The sequence below is a fragment of the Pseudorasbora parva genome, chromosome 1 (genome assembly GCF_024679245.1).
Source record: "Pseudorasbora parva isolate DD20220531a chromosome 1, ASM2467924v1, whole genome shotgun sequence".
Classification (NCBI taxonomy): Eukaryota; Metazoa; Chordata; class Actinopteri; order Cypriniformes; family Gobionidae; genus Pseudorasbora; species Pseudorasbora parva.
Genome location: NC_090172.1, coordinates 54,625,941 through 54,645,154, shown reverse-complemented (window position 1 = coordinate 54,645,154; position 19,214 = coordinate 54,625,941). Strand labels below are relative to the sequence as shown.

Below are 19,214 nucleotides of genomic sequence, written 5' to 3'. Positions count from 1 at the left end.
AGCTACATTGAAACTTTTTTTCTATACAATGACAAATAACATTGAATAAATAATGTTATACTATTTGGGGTTTCAAGCAACATAATGCAATGTAATTTCAAAGAGTATAGTGTGAATTCAGGTTGATTGGAACACTTTTCCCCCAGTCATTTCAAAGGTAAAAACTGTCAAAATCATTTGATTTAGTAAACTATCTGATACACACAATAATTTAATATAGCCTATATCTCAAACTGACTGTCAAAGTCCAACATGGCTAAAAATGTAACATTAGTGCAAGAACAAAATGTATGCAACTTAAATTAAATATTCAGGAGTCAGGATTAGGTTTACCACCATCAAACAAACCAAATGTGGGACGATGTGAGAAATGTTAACGACACTAAAACATAACCTGAAACTGTTATATAATGTCTAAGTTAATAAAAAACATTTGTATTCTGCTTTTCAGCTGATAAAAATATTTTGTTCTTTAGTCCCTCCCAGAAAACACCATTATATCACGATGTAATATAACATGTCTTTATTTTACATATCATTTAAATTCAACATCACTGAGCCTAAGGCAGCAGGCATCAAGTAGATAAACTATTTTTGAAATAGAGCTGACCAAGTCCAACTAAAACCTTTTTGAACAAATAACTTTTTGCAAAATAAAGTTATCAGAGAAATGAGAGTAGCTAAATCTAATTATTATCTTCATTTAATGAGTGAGGCAAAGGGCAATAGTAAGCTAATTTGGAAAAATGTAAACACGCTTTGTCGGAGGGAGCCAACTTTTAAAGATTTTAAGCTACGAGTTAAGGGAAAGGCCGTTGAAGATAATTATGCAATTGCTACTATTTTTAATAGTTTTTTTTTAATTAATTCTGTTAGTGAATTAGGAGAAAAATGTGTAAAGGGGGAAATAAATATGTTTCCAAAGATGTTGGGAGTACAAGTTTTGATATTATTAAGACTAATGAAATGCAAGTTAACACAATTATTATGAAAAATTCAAAATGTAAAGATGTTCACCAATTGGATACTATGTTTCTAAAAACTCATAAAGATATTTTAACTCCTATTATTACTCATTTAATTAATTTGTCATTTGAACATAGTGTTTTTCCCAATGCATGGAAACAAGCTGTTGTTACTCCTATTTTTAAATCTGGAGATCATCATGAAGTTAGTAATGATAGACCGATAAGTATATTACCAGTACTCTCAAAGGTTGCAGAAAAGATTGTTTTTGAACAACTGACATCTGAAAACAGTGAAATCTGGGTTACACTGTATGCAGTTTGGTTTTAGAGCTAATTATTCTGCTGAAACAGCTACATTACATTTAATAGAGCAAATAAAATCTAAAAATCTAAAGTTGACAAAGGGGGATTAGTTGGTGCCATATTTTTAGATCTGCGTAAAGCCTTTGACACCGTTAATCATGAAATTCTACTTTCTAAATTATCTAATTTCCACTTTTCATCTGATGCCCTAGCATGGATATCCTCGTATTTATCAAACAGAGAACAATGTGTAAAAATTAAAGCGGTTAAGACTAGTAATTTGCATTATACAATGGGTGTACCCCAAGGATCAGTGTTAGGTCCCTTATTATTCAGTCTTTATGTAAATGATCTCCCGCTTCAATGTGATGGGATACAAGTGCAAATGTATGCTGATGACACTGTTATTTTTACGCATGCAAAAACTGCAGAGCTAGCAGCTGAAAAGCTACATGTTGCCATGGAACGAATTACACATTGGCTGGAGAATTCATGTTTGACCTTGAATATTGGTAAAACTAAAGGAATGTTTTTTTTTCAAAAACAAAGGTTCAAACACCAGTGGATATTTGTATCAATGGCGAAAAAATAGAATTAGTCAATGAGTTAAATTATCTTGGTGTAATATTGGATTCAAATCTTAGCTTTAAAAAACATGTAAAGAAAATGGTGAGGAATATTAAATATAATTTAGCAATTTTCAGACAAATTAGACATTGTCTTTCTGTTGATGTAGCCAACACTTTTATGCATGCCATAATACTTTCTCATATTTCGTATTGTCTCACATGTTGGGGTCAAGCTGGTAAAACTGTGGCTAAGCCTTTAAAATCCCTATATAAACAAACTCTAAAAACTTTCGATAAAAAACCTAAACATTTTCATCATTGTAGAATTTTAAAGAAATATGAATTATTGAGTTTTGAAAATTATGTGCTTTTTAAAAATGTGTGTATGGTTTACAAAATTGTAAATGGTTTGGCTCCTTCGGTACTCAGTGATTTTGTTGGTTTCCGTCCTAATATTTCTGAGAGATCTACTAGATCATCAATGATAAATTGTGCTGTTCCTTTTCGTCGTTCTGCTTTTGGACAATCTTCTTTTGCTGTGAAAGCTACGACTAACTGGAATGCTTTGCCAGAAGGTATAAAAGGGTGTAAACCGATTGGAATCTTTAAAATGCATTTGAAATCTTTTTTAGAATGTAATCAGCTTTGTAAACACTGACATGGTTGCTGTTTAATTTTTTGTATTGACAATGTGTTATTGATTTTAATTTTTTTAATTTTTTTGTATTGTGTATTTGTGTATATATGTATTGGGTATGTTATTTTATTGTTTATGTTGACCTGCCAAAGGACTGCGGGTGAAAATTGCAAGAAGTCCTCGCTGCAGCCTGTAGCACGATGACGTACTGGATCAGATCCAACGCTTACTGGACGCGCATGCGCGGTGGTTTCATTCACAATTCGATGACGTCATATACGCATGCGCAGAAGATTTTTGGGGACATTGAATGCACAGGAGAGTTTGCTGGATAGATAAATACTCAAACCGCTCGCGCAAAAATAATGATTAATAACATGCTCACGCCATCAGGACACGCGTTTTGCATTTTTCCTTGAATGTGTAGGCTACTGGTATTTTAAAGTTCTTTACAGATCGTGTTGCATTGAGGATTAAAATTACAGAGACAATTACTTGACTCATTTTTCCTTCCACTCAACAGCAAGTATGATCAGAATATATAAAAAAATTAACTGTTTTGCATGCATGCACAGCGAAACTAGGATAATTTAAGCATCACATTTATGAAAAGATGATTTATTAATCAATAATTACTTAACACTATTTATCAGTTCTACAACTACACAGTTTAGAACATCATCTATATAAAATAATGATCATACATTATGACTAGCGCATACGCATTATAAATTAACTCAAAGATCTGTATGAATGACATTGCCATAACGATCCACCATCCAGTACGTATTGGATCTGATCCAGCAACGTCATCGTGCTACAGGCTGCAGCGAGGGGTGTCTCGAAAATTAGCTTTGAGCTAAATCCGGTTCAATACAAGAAATGGAAACATTTATGTTAAAAATTGTACATTGTTCTTTTATAAATAAAGTAAAGTAAAGTAAAGTAAGTAACAAATACAATATATATCAACATGAAATGAGTTAATTGACAGTCTTATATATTAATTTATATTATATATTAACAATATAACCAATTTACCGAATTATCCAGTAGTTTTCTGACAGGGAACACATGGAACGAGTCACCTCTCCACATTTTAATTGACAGCTGTCACAATTGTTAACCTACTTTGTTTACTACTTTCTTTTCAACCATTGGTTAGGATAAAAAAAAACAACAACAAAAAAGCGGGACGGGTGGTCACCCTAGTAAGGATTAGTCTAAAATGCAGGTTAAACTCACAGCACATGCAGCGATGGAGCGCAGCATTCTGAGCAGAACCCCTGTGAGTATCATGAGCTGCTTGCGTGAACGGTGCAGGTGCTTCGCTTGCCTATTTATTTATTTTTCAAATTGTTTCGTTTAAAAGTGGACATTTCAAGCTTTCTATTGCCTACACGATATATCTCATGTCTGTGGGGCAAGTAGCCTGCTGAGTTTTGGTTAATTTATAATGTTGTTTTACCGCTGAGCAGCTCATATGAGTGAAGCGTGTCTGCAAGCTGAGCTTCCGTCACACCGCTCGTTCTCGTCGGTCGTCAGATTCAGAACCCAAAAACAGAATGTAGCTTTTGGTCGTGCTATGCCGCTACTTGCTGTATAAAGTAGTTAACTACTGGAAAAGACACTGTTTTAAAAGTAACTGAGCTACTGACAAGCTACTGAAAAATGTAGTTAAGCTAGCAGCGTTGCTACTTGTAGCTCGCTACTGCCCAACACTGTATAATGCAACCTGATATTAGTGTGTTTTGGGTCTGTATTTTATGATTGACAAAGTGTGTTTGTTTGTTTAAAACCTTTGATAGTTGTATGAAAGAATGAGCTGATTTGGGAAAATAATTGTATTCGTAGTTTTAGTGCATTTTGAATGTGAAATATCTGCTGTGCCAAGCTGGCAGTTTGTTGAGAGACCTGTGTAAAGAGTTTTGAAAAAAGTGATTTAAGTATTGAGAAATGGATCCTAGCAATTGTGTAAAAAAAAAAAAAAACGTTTACAATTGGCAAGAAGCATCCTGCACATAAAAACAGGCAAAGCAACAAATTAATATTATTCATCATATCCTAGCTTTTTCCAGAAAATATTCAGATGTAACACCCATTGTAACAATTAAAATTTTCAAGACTGTAATTGAATTACAAATTTTTCTCAATAATTGTAACTGATTACAGTTACATTTACTTTGTAATTAAATGATGTAACTAGTTACTCCGCAACACTTCTAAATACATTTGAGTAGACTCGTCCCCTGTGTCATAGTCAAGGAGCCGAGGGTCTGTCCATATTAACCTCCCTTGTCTACTTGTGGAAAACTTCAAACTGAAGACAGGTGCTGCGTTCCCCTGAGCATCAACCTTTTATGTGTGTTCAATATGACAATTCTGACTAATTGGAATCAAGAAACTTCACATGTGTATAATTTTGAGAACCAATAAGAAATTTCTGGTATAGTGTAGACTCCCATTTGGGCAAGTCTGGAGAATCATGACTGTTAATGAAGAGGGAGGGATTATTGTTAATTAGACAAAATCTGTAGAATACAAAAACACCAAAGGGCAGCATCTCAACAGTGTGATTTGCTGTTGAACAATGGCAGGAAGCTGGTGTGCTGTTCAATCTCTGGCACTTTCTGTGTGGTTTTGTGCTTTCTGTCATGCTGTTCCACAGTGGAGTAATCTGCCCCAGAACCCTCAAGCTCTGATGTTACAGCAAACCGACCAGCGGGTTCAACAACAACAAGCTAGTCAACGGTTTTCTCAGCAAGTTCATCAACAAGCTAGTCAGTTTCCTCAGCAGGTTCAACAGCAAGCCAGTCAACAGGTTCCTCAGCAGTTTCAGCCTAAGCAGCCAGTGGTGCAGGCAGAGCCCCTTGACAAATGTGCTGTAGCTGATTATGAGCAGATCCAATGTGGCCCACCTGGTATCAGTGGTGCTGAGTGTGAGGCTCTCAACTGCTGCTTTAACGGACAGCAGTGTTTCTATGGGAAGGCAGGTAAGAGTGAGTCAGTGTAAAGGTGTTCATGTTAAACTGTTCCTCTGCAATAACCTGCTCTTGTACCTTGTTCCAGTGACTCTGCAGTGTATAAGAGATGGTCAGTTTGTGGTAGTGGTGGCTAGAGATGTTACGCTACCTCGACTGAGCCTGGATTCAGTCCATCTCCTAGGTGGAAACGACCCAACTTGCAGTCCTGTGGCCTCCACACCTTCCTTTGCTATATACCAGTTCCCTGTCACTGCATGTGGCACAAGCATGATGGTGAGTAGCTGCTTGTGATTCTGTTCTGCATGGCTTTGAATGGACTGGATGCCAACAGTTACTATTTGCAGGAGGACAGTGGCTATGTGGTGTATGAAAACCGAATGACCTCCTCATATGAAGTCGGTGTTGGACCACTTGGTTCGATCACAAGGGACAGCCATTTTGAGTAGGTTATTTTATTATATTTATGCTTAAGCCTAAGTTATTCCTTAACACATGCTACAAGCTGACTGTTTGTTGTCTAGGCTTCTCTTCCAGTGTAGGTACTCTGCTACTTCTGTGGAAGCTCTGGTTGTGGAGGTCAACACCGTTCCTGCACCTCCACCAGTAGCAGCTCCTGGACCCCTCAGGGTGGAGCTTAGACTGGCAAATGGTCAATGTGTCACCAAAGGCTGTGCAGAAGGCAAGTGTCTGTCCAAAGTATGCATAAGTATTTTCTAAAGCTCTTGCAGCAGTTTCTGGTCAAACGCCAGTGTTCTTCCTCAGGGGATGAGGCGTACACATCCTACTACGGTGATGCTGATTATCCAGTCACAAAAGTCCTGCGGGAGCCTGTGTTTGTTGAGGTGCGCATCTTGGAGAGGACTGACCCCAACATTGTCCTAATGCTGGGACGCTGCTGGGCAACATCAACCCCCAGTCCACTCAGTCTACCCCAGTGGGACCTTCTGGTCGATGGGTGAGTAAGGCCAGTCTTTATCCATCTAGTGAGCTGTAAGGCATTTCTGACTGCCTCTTTGCTTTTCAGATGCCCTTACCAGGATGACCGTTATCTGACCACATTGGTTCCAGTGGCTGGATCTTCTGGTCTTCAGTTCCCAACCCACTACAAGCGCTTTGTTGTGAAGATGTTCACATTTGTGGATCCAGCATCACTGGCTCCTCTACAGGAAACCGTATGCTCCGCAGCCTTACCTGAATCCTTAATATTAGTCACTTTTATAGGGTTTTTCTTTTCAGTGTCTTAACCCTTTCCCCCTCTGTTAGATCTTCATCCACTGTAGTACAGCAGTGTGCCATCCCTCTTCTGGCTCCTGTGAGCAAAGCTGCGCTAGGAAAAGTGAGTGCTTGTTGTAAACTGACTTCAGGAACCGTGATAACGTGGTCTCACAATTCTTCCACTTTCTTTTCCAGGAAGAGATGTTGATGTCAAGACCATCTCTAGTGGGCAAACTGTGGTGTCTAGTGGAGAAGTTAACCTGGTCATGTGACTTCAGTAGTTTTATTAAACTTCTTAACTCAACTGTCTCTTGTGCTTGACTTGACCTAAACAAGCATAGCTTCCGACCTATTTGCTAAGCTCCAGTTGTTAACCTGGGCGCCTGTTCTCATTGTATCAAGTTAAGGGTTTTGGTCTCTACCTGTGGCTTTATGGTTGGACTAAAATAACTGATTGCTTAATTCCCCAACTATTTATTTGTATGATAAAGCTCCAAATAAGTATTTGAACACCTGTCTGTCAGCTAGAATTCTGACCCTCAAAGACCTGTTAGTCTGCTTTTAAAATGTCCACCTCCACTTATTATCCTAAGTTAGATGCACCTGTTTGAGCTTGTAACTGCAGAAAAACATCTGCCCACCCCATATAATCAGTAAGAATCCAATAACTAATCTGGCCAAGACCAAAGAGCTGTCAAAAGATACTAGAGACAAATTTGTACACCTCCACAAGGCTGGAAAGGCCTACAGGGAAATTGCCAAGCAGCTTGGTGAAAAAGGTCCACTGTTGGAGCAATCATTAGAAAATTGAATTAGCTAAACAAGACTGTCAATCTCCCTCGGACTGTGGCTCCATGCAAGATCTATCCAGAACTACATGGGATGAGCTGATCAATGACCTGACAAGAGCTGGGACCACGGTTTCCAAGGTTACTGCTGGTAATACACTGACGTTATGGTTTGAAATCATGCATGGCACAGAAGATTCCCCTGCTTAAACCAGCACATGTCCAGGCCTGTCTTAAGTTTGCCAATGACCATTTGGATGATTCAGAGGAGTCATTGGAGAAAGTCATGTGGTTAGATGAGACCAAAATAGACATTTTTGGTCATAATTCTACTAAATGTGTTTGGAGGAAATAGAATGATGAGTATCGCCCCAAGAACACCATCCCTACTGTGAAGCATGGGGATGGTAGCATCATGCATTGGGGGTGTTTGTCTGCATATGGGACAGGGCGACTGCACTGTATTAAGGAGAGGATGAACAGGGCCATGTATTGCAAGATTTTGGAGAACAACCTCCTTCCCTCAGTTAGAGCATTGAAGATGGGTCGAGACGGGGTCTTCCAACATGACAATGACCCAAAGCACACAGCCAAGATAAGCAAGGAGTGGCTCTGTAACAATCATATCAAGGTTCTGGCATGGCCTAGCCAGTCTCCAGACCTAAACCCAATAGAGAATCTTTGGAGGGAGCTCAAACTCTGTGTTTCTCATATCAGCGACAGGCCAGAAACCTGACTGATCTAGAGAAGATCTGTGTGGAGGAGTGGGCCAAAAAACTCTCCTGCAGTGTGTGCAAACCTGGTGAAAAACTACAGGAAACGTTTGACCTCTGTAACTGCAAACAAAGGTTACTGTACCAAATATTAACATTGATTTTCTCAGGTGTTCAAATACTTATTTGCAGCTGTATCATGCAAATAATCTGTTTTTTAAAAAATCATTGTGATTTCTGCATTAAAAAAAAAATTTGGTTATGTCTCTCACAGTGGGCATGCACCCACGATGAGAAGTGGGAGAACTAATAGCAGGGTGCTCAAATACATATTTTCATCTATCTATCTATCTATCTATCTATCTATCTATCTATCTATCTATCTATCTATCTATCTATCTATCTATCTATCTATCTATCTATCTATCTATCTATCTATCTATCTATCTATCTATCTATCTATCTATCTAAACCAGGGCTGCGAGAACAAAATGGCATCATTTTGTTCTCACATCCCTGGGAGCAAGAATGTTTTTCTCTGTTCTTCCAGAGTATGTCACAGCCTTCAGACATGCACTTGCAAACTTTCCTAAGCACTTCCAATCAGTGTTTCACTTCATGAAGTGGACGAGGGAAGTTTGTATGGACAGACACTCACGATTGCCCTGAGAAGAAGTGCTTAGGGAGTTTTGTGAGTGTGTTGCTAAATTTGCAAAATTAAGATATTGTAAAAGTAGTAATGCTAGTTACTATTTCAGCATGTCTACAAGCAAAGCGGAATGTGCCAAACATCTACTTTGGGCAAGCTCTAGTACCAAACCTGGGGGTTATTTCAGAAAGCAGGTTATGTGACATGTATGTTTAGGAGTAAGTTAGCGGATAATCTCAGCTTTTGATTTCATTAACAGAGGTAACTTTCAGGGTATATAAGTAACCATGGAAACTCAATCTCTGAACATAAACTGCTCCGGAACAGATTATTTTCCAGGGTTAGTTTGCTTAAAAGGTATTTAGATGTGTTTTATAATAATTAATATAGTTATAACCAAATTTCTTTCAGTTGTTTCATAATATTTCACAATATTATATATTAATTTTAAAGAATTATATTGTGGTCTCAACTGAAGTGCACATCGAGGGTGCAAAGAGGCCGCAAAGGGGGCGCTCACGTCTCTATGTCGGCCCACCATGCTGTAAGTCCACAAGACTGAAAGTGCACATGAAGCGTGCCATTTAAGACAGGGCCTTAGTTTCGGTTTACATGTTTTTCGGGCTCAAGAAGGTGGATTGGTTTTGATCAGTGTTTATCACCATGGTAGCTGACACTACACAGCCAATCTTTTCTGGGGCAGGTTTTTTTCTGGGTTAGAGATAGCAAACCCAAAATGGACCAATCAGCTGCAAGTAAAGATGCAATAAAGCCACACCCCCTGCATCTCTCGTTCCAAAATAAAGCAGTTTATAATGAAAAAAATGTTTTAAATAAAATTGTGCATCTTTTGGTGCTAATTATTTATTATATTTATATTATATGAATTATAATCACTTTGAATTCATAAAAATGTTCATATAAATATTATATTAATTGACAAGTAGCCAAAAATGTTTAGAAATATAATACATGCATTCATAATTATTTTAAACAACGTATTCATTTGAGCTCTTTTTGAACCTATAATTATTAGGCATATTTCTTTGATTCACATCATGCATTGATATAGTCAGATATTCTTTCAGTTGTCCTCTCAAACTGTCGCTGCAGCAGATTTATCTGGATTTGTCAACTCTAAACTTACTCTGAAACTCAGAGTTTGTTCAGCTAGCTTAATGCAACAGGCCTTTGAGTGTCAACATTTTATGTAAGTTCAATATGACATATCTAACTGATTGGAATCAATAACCATTACATGTGTATAATTTTGAGAACCAATAAGAAATTTCTTGTAGAGTAAGCTCCCATTTGGGCAAGTCTGGAGAATCATGACTGTTAATGAAGAGGGAGGGATTATTGTTAATTAGCCAAAATCTGTAGAATACAAAAATACCAAAGGGCAGCATCTCAACAGTGTGATTTGCTGTTGAACAATGGCAGGAAGCTGGTGTGCTGTTCAATCTCTGGCACTTTCTGTGTGGTTTTGTGCTTTCTGTCATGCTGTTCCACAGTGGAGTAATCTGCCCCAGAACCCTCAAGCTCTGATGTTACAGCAAACTGACCAGCGGGTTCAACAACAACAAGCTAGTCAACGGTTTTCTCAGCAGGTTCAACAGCAAGCCAATCAACAGGTTCCTCAGCAATTTCAGCCTAAGCAGCCAGTGGTGCAGGCAGAGCCCCTTGACAAATGTGCTGTAGCTGATTATGAGCAGATTCAATGTGGCCCACCTGGTATCAGTGGTGCTGAGTGTGAGGCTATCAACTGCTGCTTTAACGGACAGCAGTGTTTCTATGGGGAGGCAGGTAAGAGTGAGTCTGTAAAGGTGTTCGTGTTAAACTGCTCCTCTGCAATAACCTGCTCTTGTACCTTGTTCCAGTGACTCTGCAGTGTATAAGAGATGGTCAGTTTGTGGTAGTGGTTGCTAGAGATGTTACGCTACCTCGACTGAGCCTGGATTCAGTCCATCTCCTAGGTGGAAACGACCCAACTTGCAGTCCTGTGGCATCCACACCTTCCTTTGCTATATACCAGTTCCCTGTCACTGCATGCGGCACAAGCATGATGGTGAGTAGCTGCTTGTTCTGTTCTGCATGGCTTTCAATGGACTGGATACCAACAGTTACTATTTGCAGGAGGACAGTGGCTATGTGGTGTATGAAAACCGAATGACCTCCACATATGAAGTGGGTGTCGGACCACTTGGTTCCATCACAAGGGACAGCCATTTTGAGTAGGCTATTATTATATATTTTTTTTAAATGCTCTACCATAAGTTATTCCTTAAAACATGCTACAAGCTGACTGTTTGTTGTCTAGGCTTCTCTTCCAGTGTAGGTACTCTGCTACTTCTGTGGAAGCTCTGGTTGTGGAGGTCAACACCGTTCCTGCACCTCCACCAGTAGCGGCTCCTGGACCCCTCAGGGTGGAGCTTAGACTGGCAAATGGTCAATGTGTCACCAAAGGCTGTGCAGAAGGCAAGTGTCTGTCCCAAGTATGCATAAGTATTTTCTAAAGCTCTTGCAGTAGTTTCTGGTCAAACGCCAGTATTCTTCCTCAGGGGATGAGGCGTACACATCCTACTACGGTGATGCTGATTATCCAGTCACAAAAGTCCTGCGGGAGCCTGTGTTTGTTGAGGTGCGCATTTTGGAGAGGACTGACCCCAACATTGTCCTAATGCTGGGACGCTGCTGGGCGACATCAACCCCCAGTCCACTCAGTCTACCCCAGTGGGACCTTCTGGTCGATGGGTGAGTAAGGCCAGTCTTTATCCATCTAGTGAGCTGTAAGGCACTTCTGACTGCGTCTTTGCTTTTCAGATGCCCTTACCAGGATGACCGTTATCTGACCACATTGGTTCCAGTGGCTGGATCTTCTGGTCTTCAGTTCCCAACGCACTACAAGCGCTTTGTTGTGAAGATGTTCACATTTGTGGATCCAGCATCACTGGCTCCTCTACAGGAAACCGTATGCTCCGCAGCCTTACCTGAATCCTTAATATTAGTCATCTTTATAGGGTTTTTCTTTTCTGTGTCTTAACCCTTTCCCCCTCTGTTAGATCTTTATCCACTGTAGTACAGCAGTGTGCCATCCCTCTTCTGGCTCCTGTGAGCAAAGCTGTGCTAGGAAAAGTGAGTGCTTGTTGTAAACTGATTTCAGGAACCGTGAGATCTTGGTCTCACAACTCTTCCATTTCTTTTGCAGGAAGAGCTGTTGATGTCAAGACCATCTCTAGTGGGCAAACTGTGGTGTCTAGTGGAGAAGTTAACCTGGTCATGTGACTTCAGTAGTTTTATTAAACTTCTTAACTCAACTGTCTCTTGTGCTTGACTTGACCTAAACAAGCATAGCTTCTGACCTATTTTCTAAGCTCCAGTTGTTATCCTGGGCGCCTGTTCTTAATGGTATCAAATTAAGGGTTTTGGTCTCTACCTGTGGCTTTATGGTTGGACTAAAATAACTGCTTGCTTAATCCCCCCCCCCCCCCCAAAAAAAAAGAGATATTTTGTCTCTAGGACTTTTTTGGAGTTGTAGCTAGTGCGCTTTTGCAAAAAAAAAAAAAATGCTGCGTTCACACCAAATGTGACTTGAGCATCAAAATTGCATCTAGTTTGATGTGTGAACATTTTGAATCCATTCGTGCGTCTGCAGCAAAATGGACGCGCGTGGTGTTTAGTTCTAAAACACCACTCTGCCTCTTAATTTTCAAAGAATATATATATCAAGCGTTAACAACCACACATGTGGTTCAGCCAACATAATACGTGGATTATCTTCACTGCATGTATATTTAAAAAAAGTTGTGAATCTTTGCTCTCTGTCAAAAATTTGGTGGGCAACAATAGATTATTTGTCCCAAAGATCGCCCATTCGACGTACACAAGATGCATGATTCGTCATGTTTAACCTCTACAGAGGCATCTGAGCCCGGAGATCACCTGTATCTCACAGCTCCAAAAAATGCAAGAGTATTTTTTTTTTTTTTTAAATAGGCACTGTCTTTATAAGTAAACAACATATTTTAGCTTTAACCAACTACATTATCATCTGATAAAGCATTAAAACTACATTTAGTGACAAAGTAAGAGTATTTTTTTTAATTATATGCAGGGTTTCTCATCACATCACTGTACCATGTGACAGCAGCAAGCAGGCTCCTCAATGGTTAACGTGCTGTAAATTGACAGCAAAGTTCAAATTTTTCAACTTGGGCGTAGACGTGAATTCACTTCAAATGCGTGAATGCACAAAAAGCACTACTCGCGTGTATCGCGCAAGACGCTCAATTTGCTTCCATCTCGCTGTACGAAACGTGTCTATCACCAGACGCAAGACCTCCAGCTGCGCGTAAACGCGCCTTTCCATTGATTTAACATGGATATAATTTGCTCCAGATGCTCTATTCGCCTTCGGTGTGAACGTACCTTAATTGTTACATCTCAGAATTCTGACTTTTTTTTTTCTTTCTCGCAAATGCATGACATTTACAATTCTGACTCTATCAGTCAGAATTATGACTTTATGACTTGCAATTGTGAGATTAAAATTTGCAATTGCGCTTTATTATAGTGGTGGAAATGGGCTTCTGTGTCTACAGAATTTCATATGCCTCGTTGTGCAAATGACACTTACATGATATTTTTGTAGGTGGTGTTATTGAGCCATCTTACCACACCTAGTTCTGAAATGCAGATTTCCTCTTCTGATGCGTGCGCAGAGTTTCATGGTTTCATGAGTTTGAGCATGTTTAGGCCCTCAAATTCTAAAAGGATCCTTACACTGTCAGTGCCTGTGCTTTTTTTTTCTTAAAGAGTAATACCATTTTGCTATAGCCTGATGTTGTCATAATTCTAGTCAGAATATGAGTCTGATACTCACTCTGAACTGTATGCTCCGCAGCCCTACCTGAATCCTTATTATTAGTCATTTTTATAGGGTTTTTATTTTCTGTGTCAACCCTTTCCCCCTCTGTTAGATCTTCATCCACTGTAGTACAGCAGTGTGCCATCCCTCTTCTGGCTCATGTGAGCAAAGCTGCGCTAGGAAAAGTGAGTGCGTGTTACAGACAGATAAACATTTTGCAAGTTCTTACACTTGGAAATCATGGAGGGGTCTGAAATTGTCATCGTAGGTGCATGTCCACTGTGAGACATTATCTGAAAAAAAGAAACAAAAAATCCAGTAGTCACAATATGATTACAGTAATCACATTTTTATTGATTTTTATTGATTTTTTTAACTACTTATTTGTATGATACAGCTGCAAATAAGTATTTGAACACCTGTCTGTCAGCTAGAATTCTGAACCTCAAAGACCTGTTAGTCTGCCATGAAAATGTCCACCTCCACTCCATTTATTATCCTAAATTAGATGCACCTGTTTGAGCTTGTTAGCTGCATAAAGACATCTGTCCACCCCATACAATCAGTAAGAATCCATCTACTAATATGGCCAAGACCAAAGAGCTGTCAAAAGACACTAGAGACAAATTTGTACACCTCCACAAGGCTGGAAAGGGCTACGGGGAAATTGCCAAGCAGCTTGGTGAAAAAAGGTCCATTGTTGGAGCAATCATTAGAAAATGGAAGAAGCTAAATATGACTGTCAATCTCCCTCGGACTGGGGCTCCATGCAAGATCTACCCAGAACTACATGGAATGAGCTGATCAATGACCTGACAAGAGCTGGGACCACTGTTTCCAAGGTTACTGCTGGTAATACACTGACGTTATGGTTTGAAATCATGCATGGCACAGAAGGTTCCCCTGCTTAAACCAGCACATGTCCAGGCCTGTCTTAAATTTGCCAATGACCATTTGGAGGATTCAGAGGAGTCATTGGAGAAAGTCTTGTGGTTAGATGAGACCAAAATATAACTTTTTGGTCATAATTCCACTAAATGTTTTTGGAGGAGAAAGAATGATGAGTATCGCCCCAAGAAAACCATCCCTACTGTGAAGCATGGGGGTGGTAGCATCATGCTTTGGGGGTGTATCTTTGCACATGGGACAGGGCGACTGCACTGTATTAAGGAGAGGATCACCGGGGCCATGTATTGCGAGATTTTGGGGAACAACCTCCTTCCCTCAGTTAGAGCATTTAAGATGGGTCGATACTGGGTCTTCCAACATGACAATGACCCAAAGCACGCAGCCAAGATAAGCAAGGAGTGGCTCTGTAAGAATCATATCAAGGTTCTGGCATGGCCTAGCCAGTCTCCAGACCTAAACACAATAGAGAATCTTTGGAGGGAGCTCAAACTCTGTATTTCTCAGCGACAGGCCAGAAACCTGACTGATCTAGAGAAGATCTGTGTGGAGGAGTGGGCCAAAATCCCTCCTGCAGTGTGTGCAAACCTGTTGAAAAACTACAGGAAACGTTTGACCTCTGTAACTGCAAACAAAGGCTACTGTACCAAATATTAACATTGATTTTCTCAGGTGTTCAAATACTTATTTGCAGCTGTATCATACAAATAAATTGTTTTTAAAAAATCATTGTGATTTCTGCATTTAAAAACTATCTATCTATCTATCTATCTATCTATCTATCTATCTATCTATCTATCTATCTATCTATCTATCTATAAACAACACCTCATGATTTCTACCATTTCTTTTTCAGGAAGAGTTGTTGATGTCTCTAGTAGGCAAACTGTGGTGTCTAGTGAAGAAGTTAACCTGTTTATGTGTTTTATTAAACTTCTTAAATTAAACATCTCTTTCTAACTTTCTGTTGAGGTTTCAGATTTTGCTTCCAGAATTAGTTTAATTTTTGTTTTGTAGATATTGGGCTGTTATATGTTTCACTCATTGCTAATGCAGATTTCGCCACTCAAAAGTTCTGCTCAGACGATGTGTCGAGAACAAGCTGCAAGAACTCCCAAACCAGGGCTGCGAGAACAAAATGACATCATTTTGTTCTCGCATCCCTGGGAGCAAGAATGTTTTACTCTGTTCTTCCAGAGTATGTCACAGGCTTCAGACATGCACTTGCAAACTTTCCTAAGTACTTGCAGTTTATAATGAAAAAAATGGTTTAAATAAAATTGTGCATCTTTTGGTGCTAATTATTTATTATATTTATATTATATGAATTATAATCACTTTGACTTCATAAAATATGTTCATATAAATATTATATTAATTGACAAGTAGCCAAAAATGTATAGAAATATAATACATGCATTCATAATTATTTTAAACAACATTCATTTGAGCTCTTTGTGAACCTATAATTATTAGGCATATTTCTTTGATTCACATCATGCATTAATATAGTCAGATATTCTTTCAGCTGCCTTCTCAAACTGTCGCTGCAGCAGATTTATCTGGATTTGCCAACTCTAAACTTACTCTGAAACTCAGAGTTTGTTCAGCTAGCTTCATGCAACAGGCTTTTGAGCGTCAACATTTTATGTATGTTCGATATGACATATCTAACTGATTGGAATCAATAACCATTACATGTGTATAATTTTGAGAACCAATTAGAAATTTCTGTTAGAGTGAGCTCCCATTTGGGCAAGTCTGGAGAATCATGACTGTTAATGAAGAGGGAGGGATTATTGTTAATTAGCCAAAATCTGTAGAATACAAAAATACCAAAGGGCAGCATCTCAACAGTGTGATTTGCTGTTGAACAATGGCAGGAAGCTGGTGTGCTGTTCAATCTCTGGCACTTTCTGTGTGGTTTTGTGCTTTCTGTCATGCTGTTCCACAGTGGAGTAATCTGCCCCAGAACCCTCAAGCTCTGATGTTACAGCAAACTGACCAGCGGGTTCAACAACAACAAGCTAGTCAACGGTTTTCTCAGCAGGTTCAACAGCAAGCCAATCAACAGTTTCCTCAGCAGTTTCAGCCTAAGCAGCCAGTGGTGCAGGCAGAGCTCCTTGACAAATGTGCTGTAGCTGATTATGAGCAGATCCAATGTGGCCCACCTGGTATCAGTGGTGCTGAGTGTGAGGCTCTCAACTGCTGCTTTAACGGACAGCAGTGTTTCTATGGGAAGGCAGGTAAGAGTGAGTCAGTGTAAAGGTGTTCGTGTTAAACTGCTCCTCTGCAATAACCTGCTCTTGTACCTTGTTCCAGTGACTCTGCAGTGTATAAGAGATGGTCAGTTTGTGGTAGTGGTGGCTAGAGATGTTACGCTGCCTCGACTGAGCCTGGATTCAGTCCATCTCCTAGGTGGAAACGACCCAACTTGCAGTCCTGTGGCCTCCACACCTTCCTTTGCTATTTACCAGTTCCCTGTCACTGCATGTGGCACAAGCATGATGGTGAGTAGCTGCTTGTGATTCTGTTCTGCATGGCTTTGAATGGACTGGATGCCAACAGTTACTATTTGCAGGTGGACAGTGGATATGTGGTGTATGAAAACCGAATGACCTCCTCGTATGAAGTGGGTGTCGGACCACTTGGTTCGATCACAAGGGACAGCCATTTTCAGTAGGTTATTTTATTATATTTATGCTTAAGCCTAAGTTAATCCTTAACACATGCTACAAGCTGACTGTTTGTTGTCTAGGCTTCTCTTCCAGTGTAGGTACTCTGCTACTTCTGTGGAAGCTCTGGTTGTGGAGGTCAACACCGTTCCTGCACCTCCACCAGTAGCAGCTCCTGGACCCCTCAGGGTGGAGCTTAGACTGGCAAATGGTCAATGTGTCACCAAAGGCTGTGCAGAAGGCAAGTGTCTGTTTCAATTTTATGTGTAAGTATTTTCTAAAACTCTTGCAGCAGTTTCTAGTCAAACGCCAGTGTTCTTCCTCAGGGGATGAGGCGTACACATCCTACTACGGTGACGCTGATTATCCAGTCACAAAAGTCCTGCGGGAGCCTGTATTTGTTGAGGTGCACATCTTGGAGAGGACCGACCCCAACATTGTCCTAATGCTGGGACGCTGCTGGGCGACATCAACCCCCAGTCCACTCAGTCTACCCCAGTGGGACCTTCTGGTTGATGGGTGAGTAAGGCCAGTCTTTATCCATCTAGTGAGCTGTAAGGCATTTCTGACTGCCTCTTTGCTTTCAGATGCCCTTACCATGATGACCGTTATCTGACCACATTGGTTCCAGTGGCTGGATCTTCTGGTCTTCAGTTCCCAACGCACTACAAGCGCTTTGTTGTGAAGATGTTCACATTTGTGGATCCAGCATCACTGGCTCCTCTACAGGAAACCGTATGCTCCGCAGCCTTACCTGAATCATTAATATTAGTCATTTTTATAGGGTTTTTCTTTTCTGTGTCTTAACCCTTTCCCCCTCTGTTAGATCTTCATCCACTGTAGTACAGCAGTGTGCCATCCCTCTTCTGGCTCCTGTGAGCAAAGCTGTGCTAGGAAAAGTGAGTGCTTGTTGTAAACTGACTTCAGGAACTGTGAGAACTTGGTTTTTAAATGACTCTACTACTTCTTTTCCAGGAAGAGCTGTTGATGTCAAGACCATCTCTAGTGGGCAAACTGTGGTGTCTAGTGGAGAAGTTAACCTTGTCATGTGACTTCAGTAGTTTTATTAAACTTCTTAACTCGACTGTCTGTTTTCCAAGTTTGTGCTTGACTTGAACTAAACAAGCAAAGCTTCTGACTTATTTGCCAAGCTATTTGCCCCCCCCCCCCCCCCCACCAATGTTTATTGAACATTCGACTGGTCCTCTAATAAAAGCTGGTTTAATCTCTTAACCAGCGTCTCCTACCTGGGTTGCTGTCTAAAGCCCCATTCGCACGGGACTAGTATTATCTAGGGACCTCTGGTGATTTGTTGTAATTGCAGAGAATGTCTGTGAGCTTAAGGCCTTGTGACTCGGCCATGTCTGTAATTTGTAAAGTAAAAATTCCACGGCAAATTACCATATTTCGCTGAACACCGGGGTCCTGTGCGACTCGACATCTCTGTGATTTGGCCAGGATTTGGTGGCTTGTATATAATTTTTGCAAGCTTTTTTCTTCCTGTGAGCATTTGGGAGTACTCTGATTGAATGGTGTGTTTTAATATTAACCTCAATACTGTTCGTAATGAAAAACAAAACGGTACAGTACAATGACGAGCTTGTTTAAATAGGTGCTTTTACATTTAGTTTTGAAACTGAATCTTCTGCCGTGTCACCCGCTCACTCGTGATAAATGAAATCTGACTCCTGCCGCTGGTCTGAGCTCAGTTCATGGCGTCTGTTCGCTAACTGAATGAAATTGTTCATTTATTAGGCTACCGTATAATAATCAAAACGATATCGATGCCTGTTTATAATTTCATACAGCTATATAACAAAGTCTTGACATATCTGGCAGAAGTCAGTAAATTTGAGTAAAATCACAGGCTTGCTTATCCCGTGTGACTGCACTACGCAAAACTCTGTGGGGGATTAATTTCTAAATCACAGAGGTCCCTA

The 19,214-nt window shown here is 40.0% G+C and overlaps 2 protein-coding genes across 8 annotated transcripts in view; one reads left to right on the top strand and one right to left on the bottom strand.

Moving 5' to 3' along the window:
- LOC137077457 (zona pellucida sperm-binding protein 4-like) overlaps positions 1 to 19,214 on the bottom strand; it is a 90,924-nt gene that overhangs the window by 24,121 nt on the left and 47,589 nt on the right. The window lies entirely within an intron of this gene.
- LOC137077348 (zona pellucida sperm-binding protein 4-like) lies at positions 5,033 to 18,356 on the top strand. Of its 7 annotated transcripts, none has more exons than XM_067445234.1 (9): positions 5,033 to 5,241; positions 5,275 to 5,470; positions 5,547 to 5,734; positions 5,806 to 5,903; positions 5,983 to 6,140; positions 6,224 to 6,416; positions 6,486 to 6,633; positions 6,725 to 6,797; positions 6,872 to 6,980. In XM_067445234.1, the coding sequence occupies exons 1-9, from the start codon at positions 5,068 to 5,070 to the stop codon at positions 6,946 to 6,948; spliced, it is 1,305 nt and encodes a 434-aa protein (XP_067301335.1). In that variant the 5' UTR covers positions 5,033 to 5,067; the 3' UTR covers positions 6,949 to 6,980. The 7 variants fall into 7 exon arrangements, with proteins under 7 accessions (XP_067301335.1, XP_067301340.1, XP_067301334.1 ...); XM_067445239.1 differs by having other exon boundaries at positions 5,033 to 5,274; positions 5,311 to 5,470; XM_067445233.1 differs by lacking the exon at positions 6,872 to 6,980 and adding an exon at positions 12,035 to 12,143 and having other exon boundaries at positions 5,033 to 5,470.

What these genes read in the sequence shown, in the direction of transcription:
- LOC137077348 (XM_067445233.1), top strand. Translation starts at nt 5,068, where the DNA reads ATGGCAGGAAGCTGGTGTGCTGTTCAATCTCTGGCACTTTCTGTGTGG. An exon ending in CATGTGGCACAAGCATGATG is followed by an intron (nt 5,735 to 5,805) that starts GTGAGTAGCTGC and finishes TACTATTTGCAG; the next exon opens with GAGGACAGTGGCTATGTGGT. An exon ending in GCAAAGCTGCGCTAGGAAAA is followed by an intron (nt 6,798 to 12,034) that starts GTGAGTGCTTGT and finishes TTTCTTTTGCAG; the next exon opens with GAAGAGCTGTTGATGTCAAG.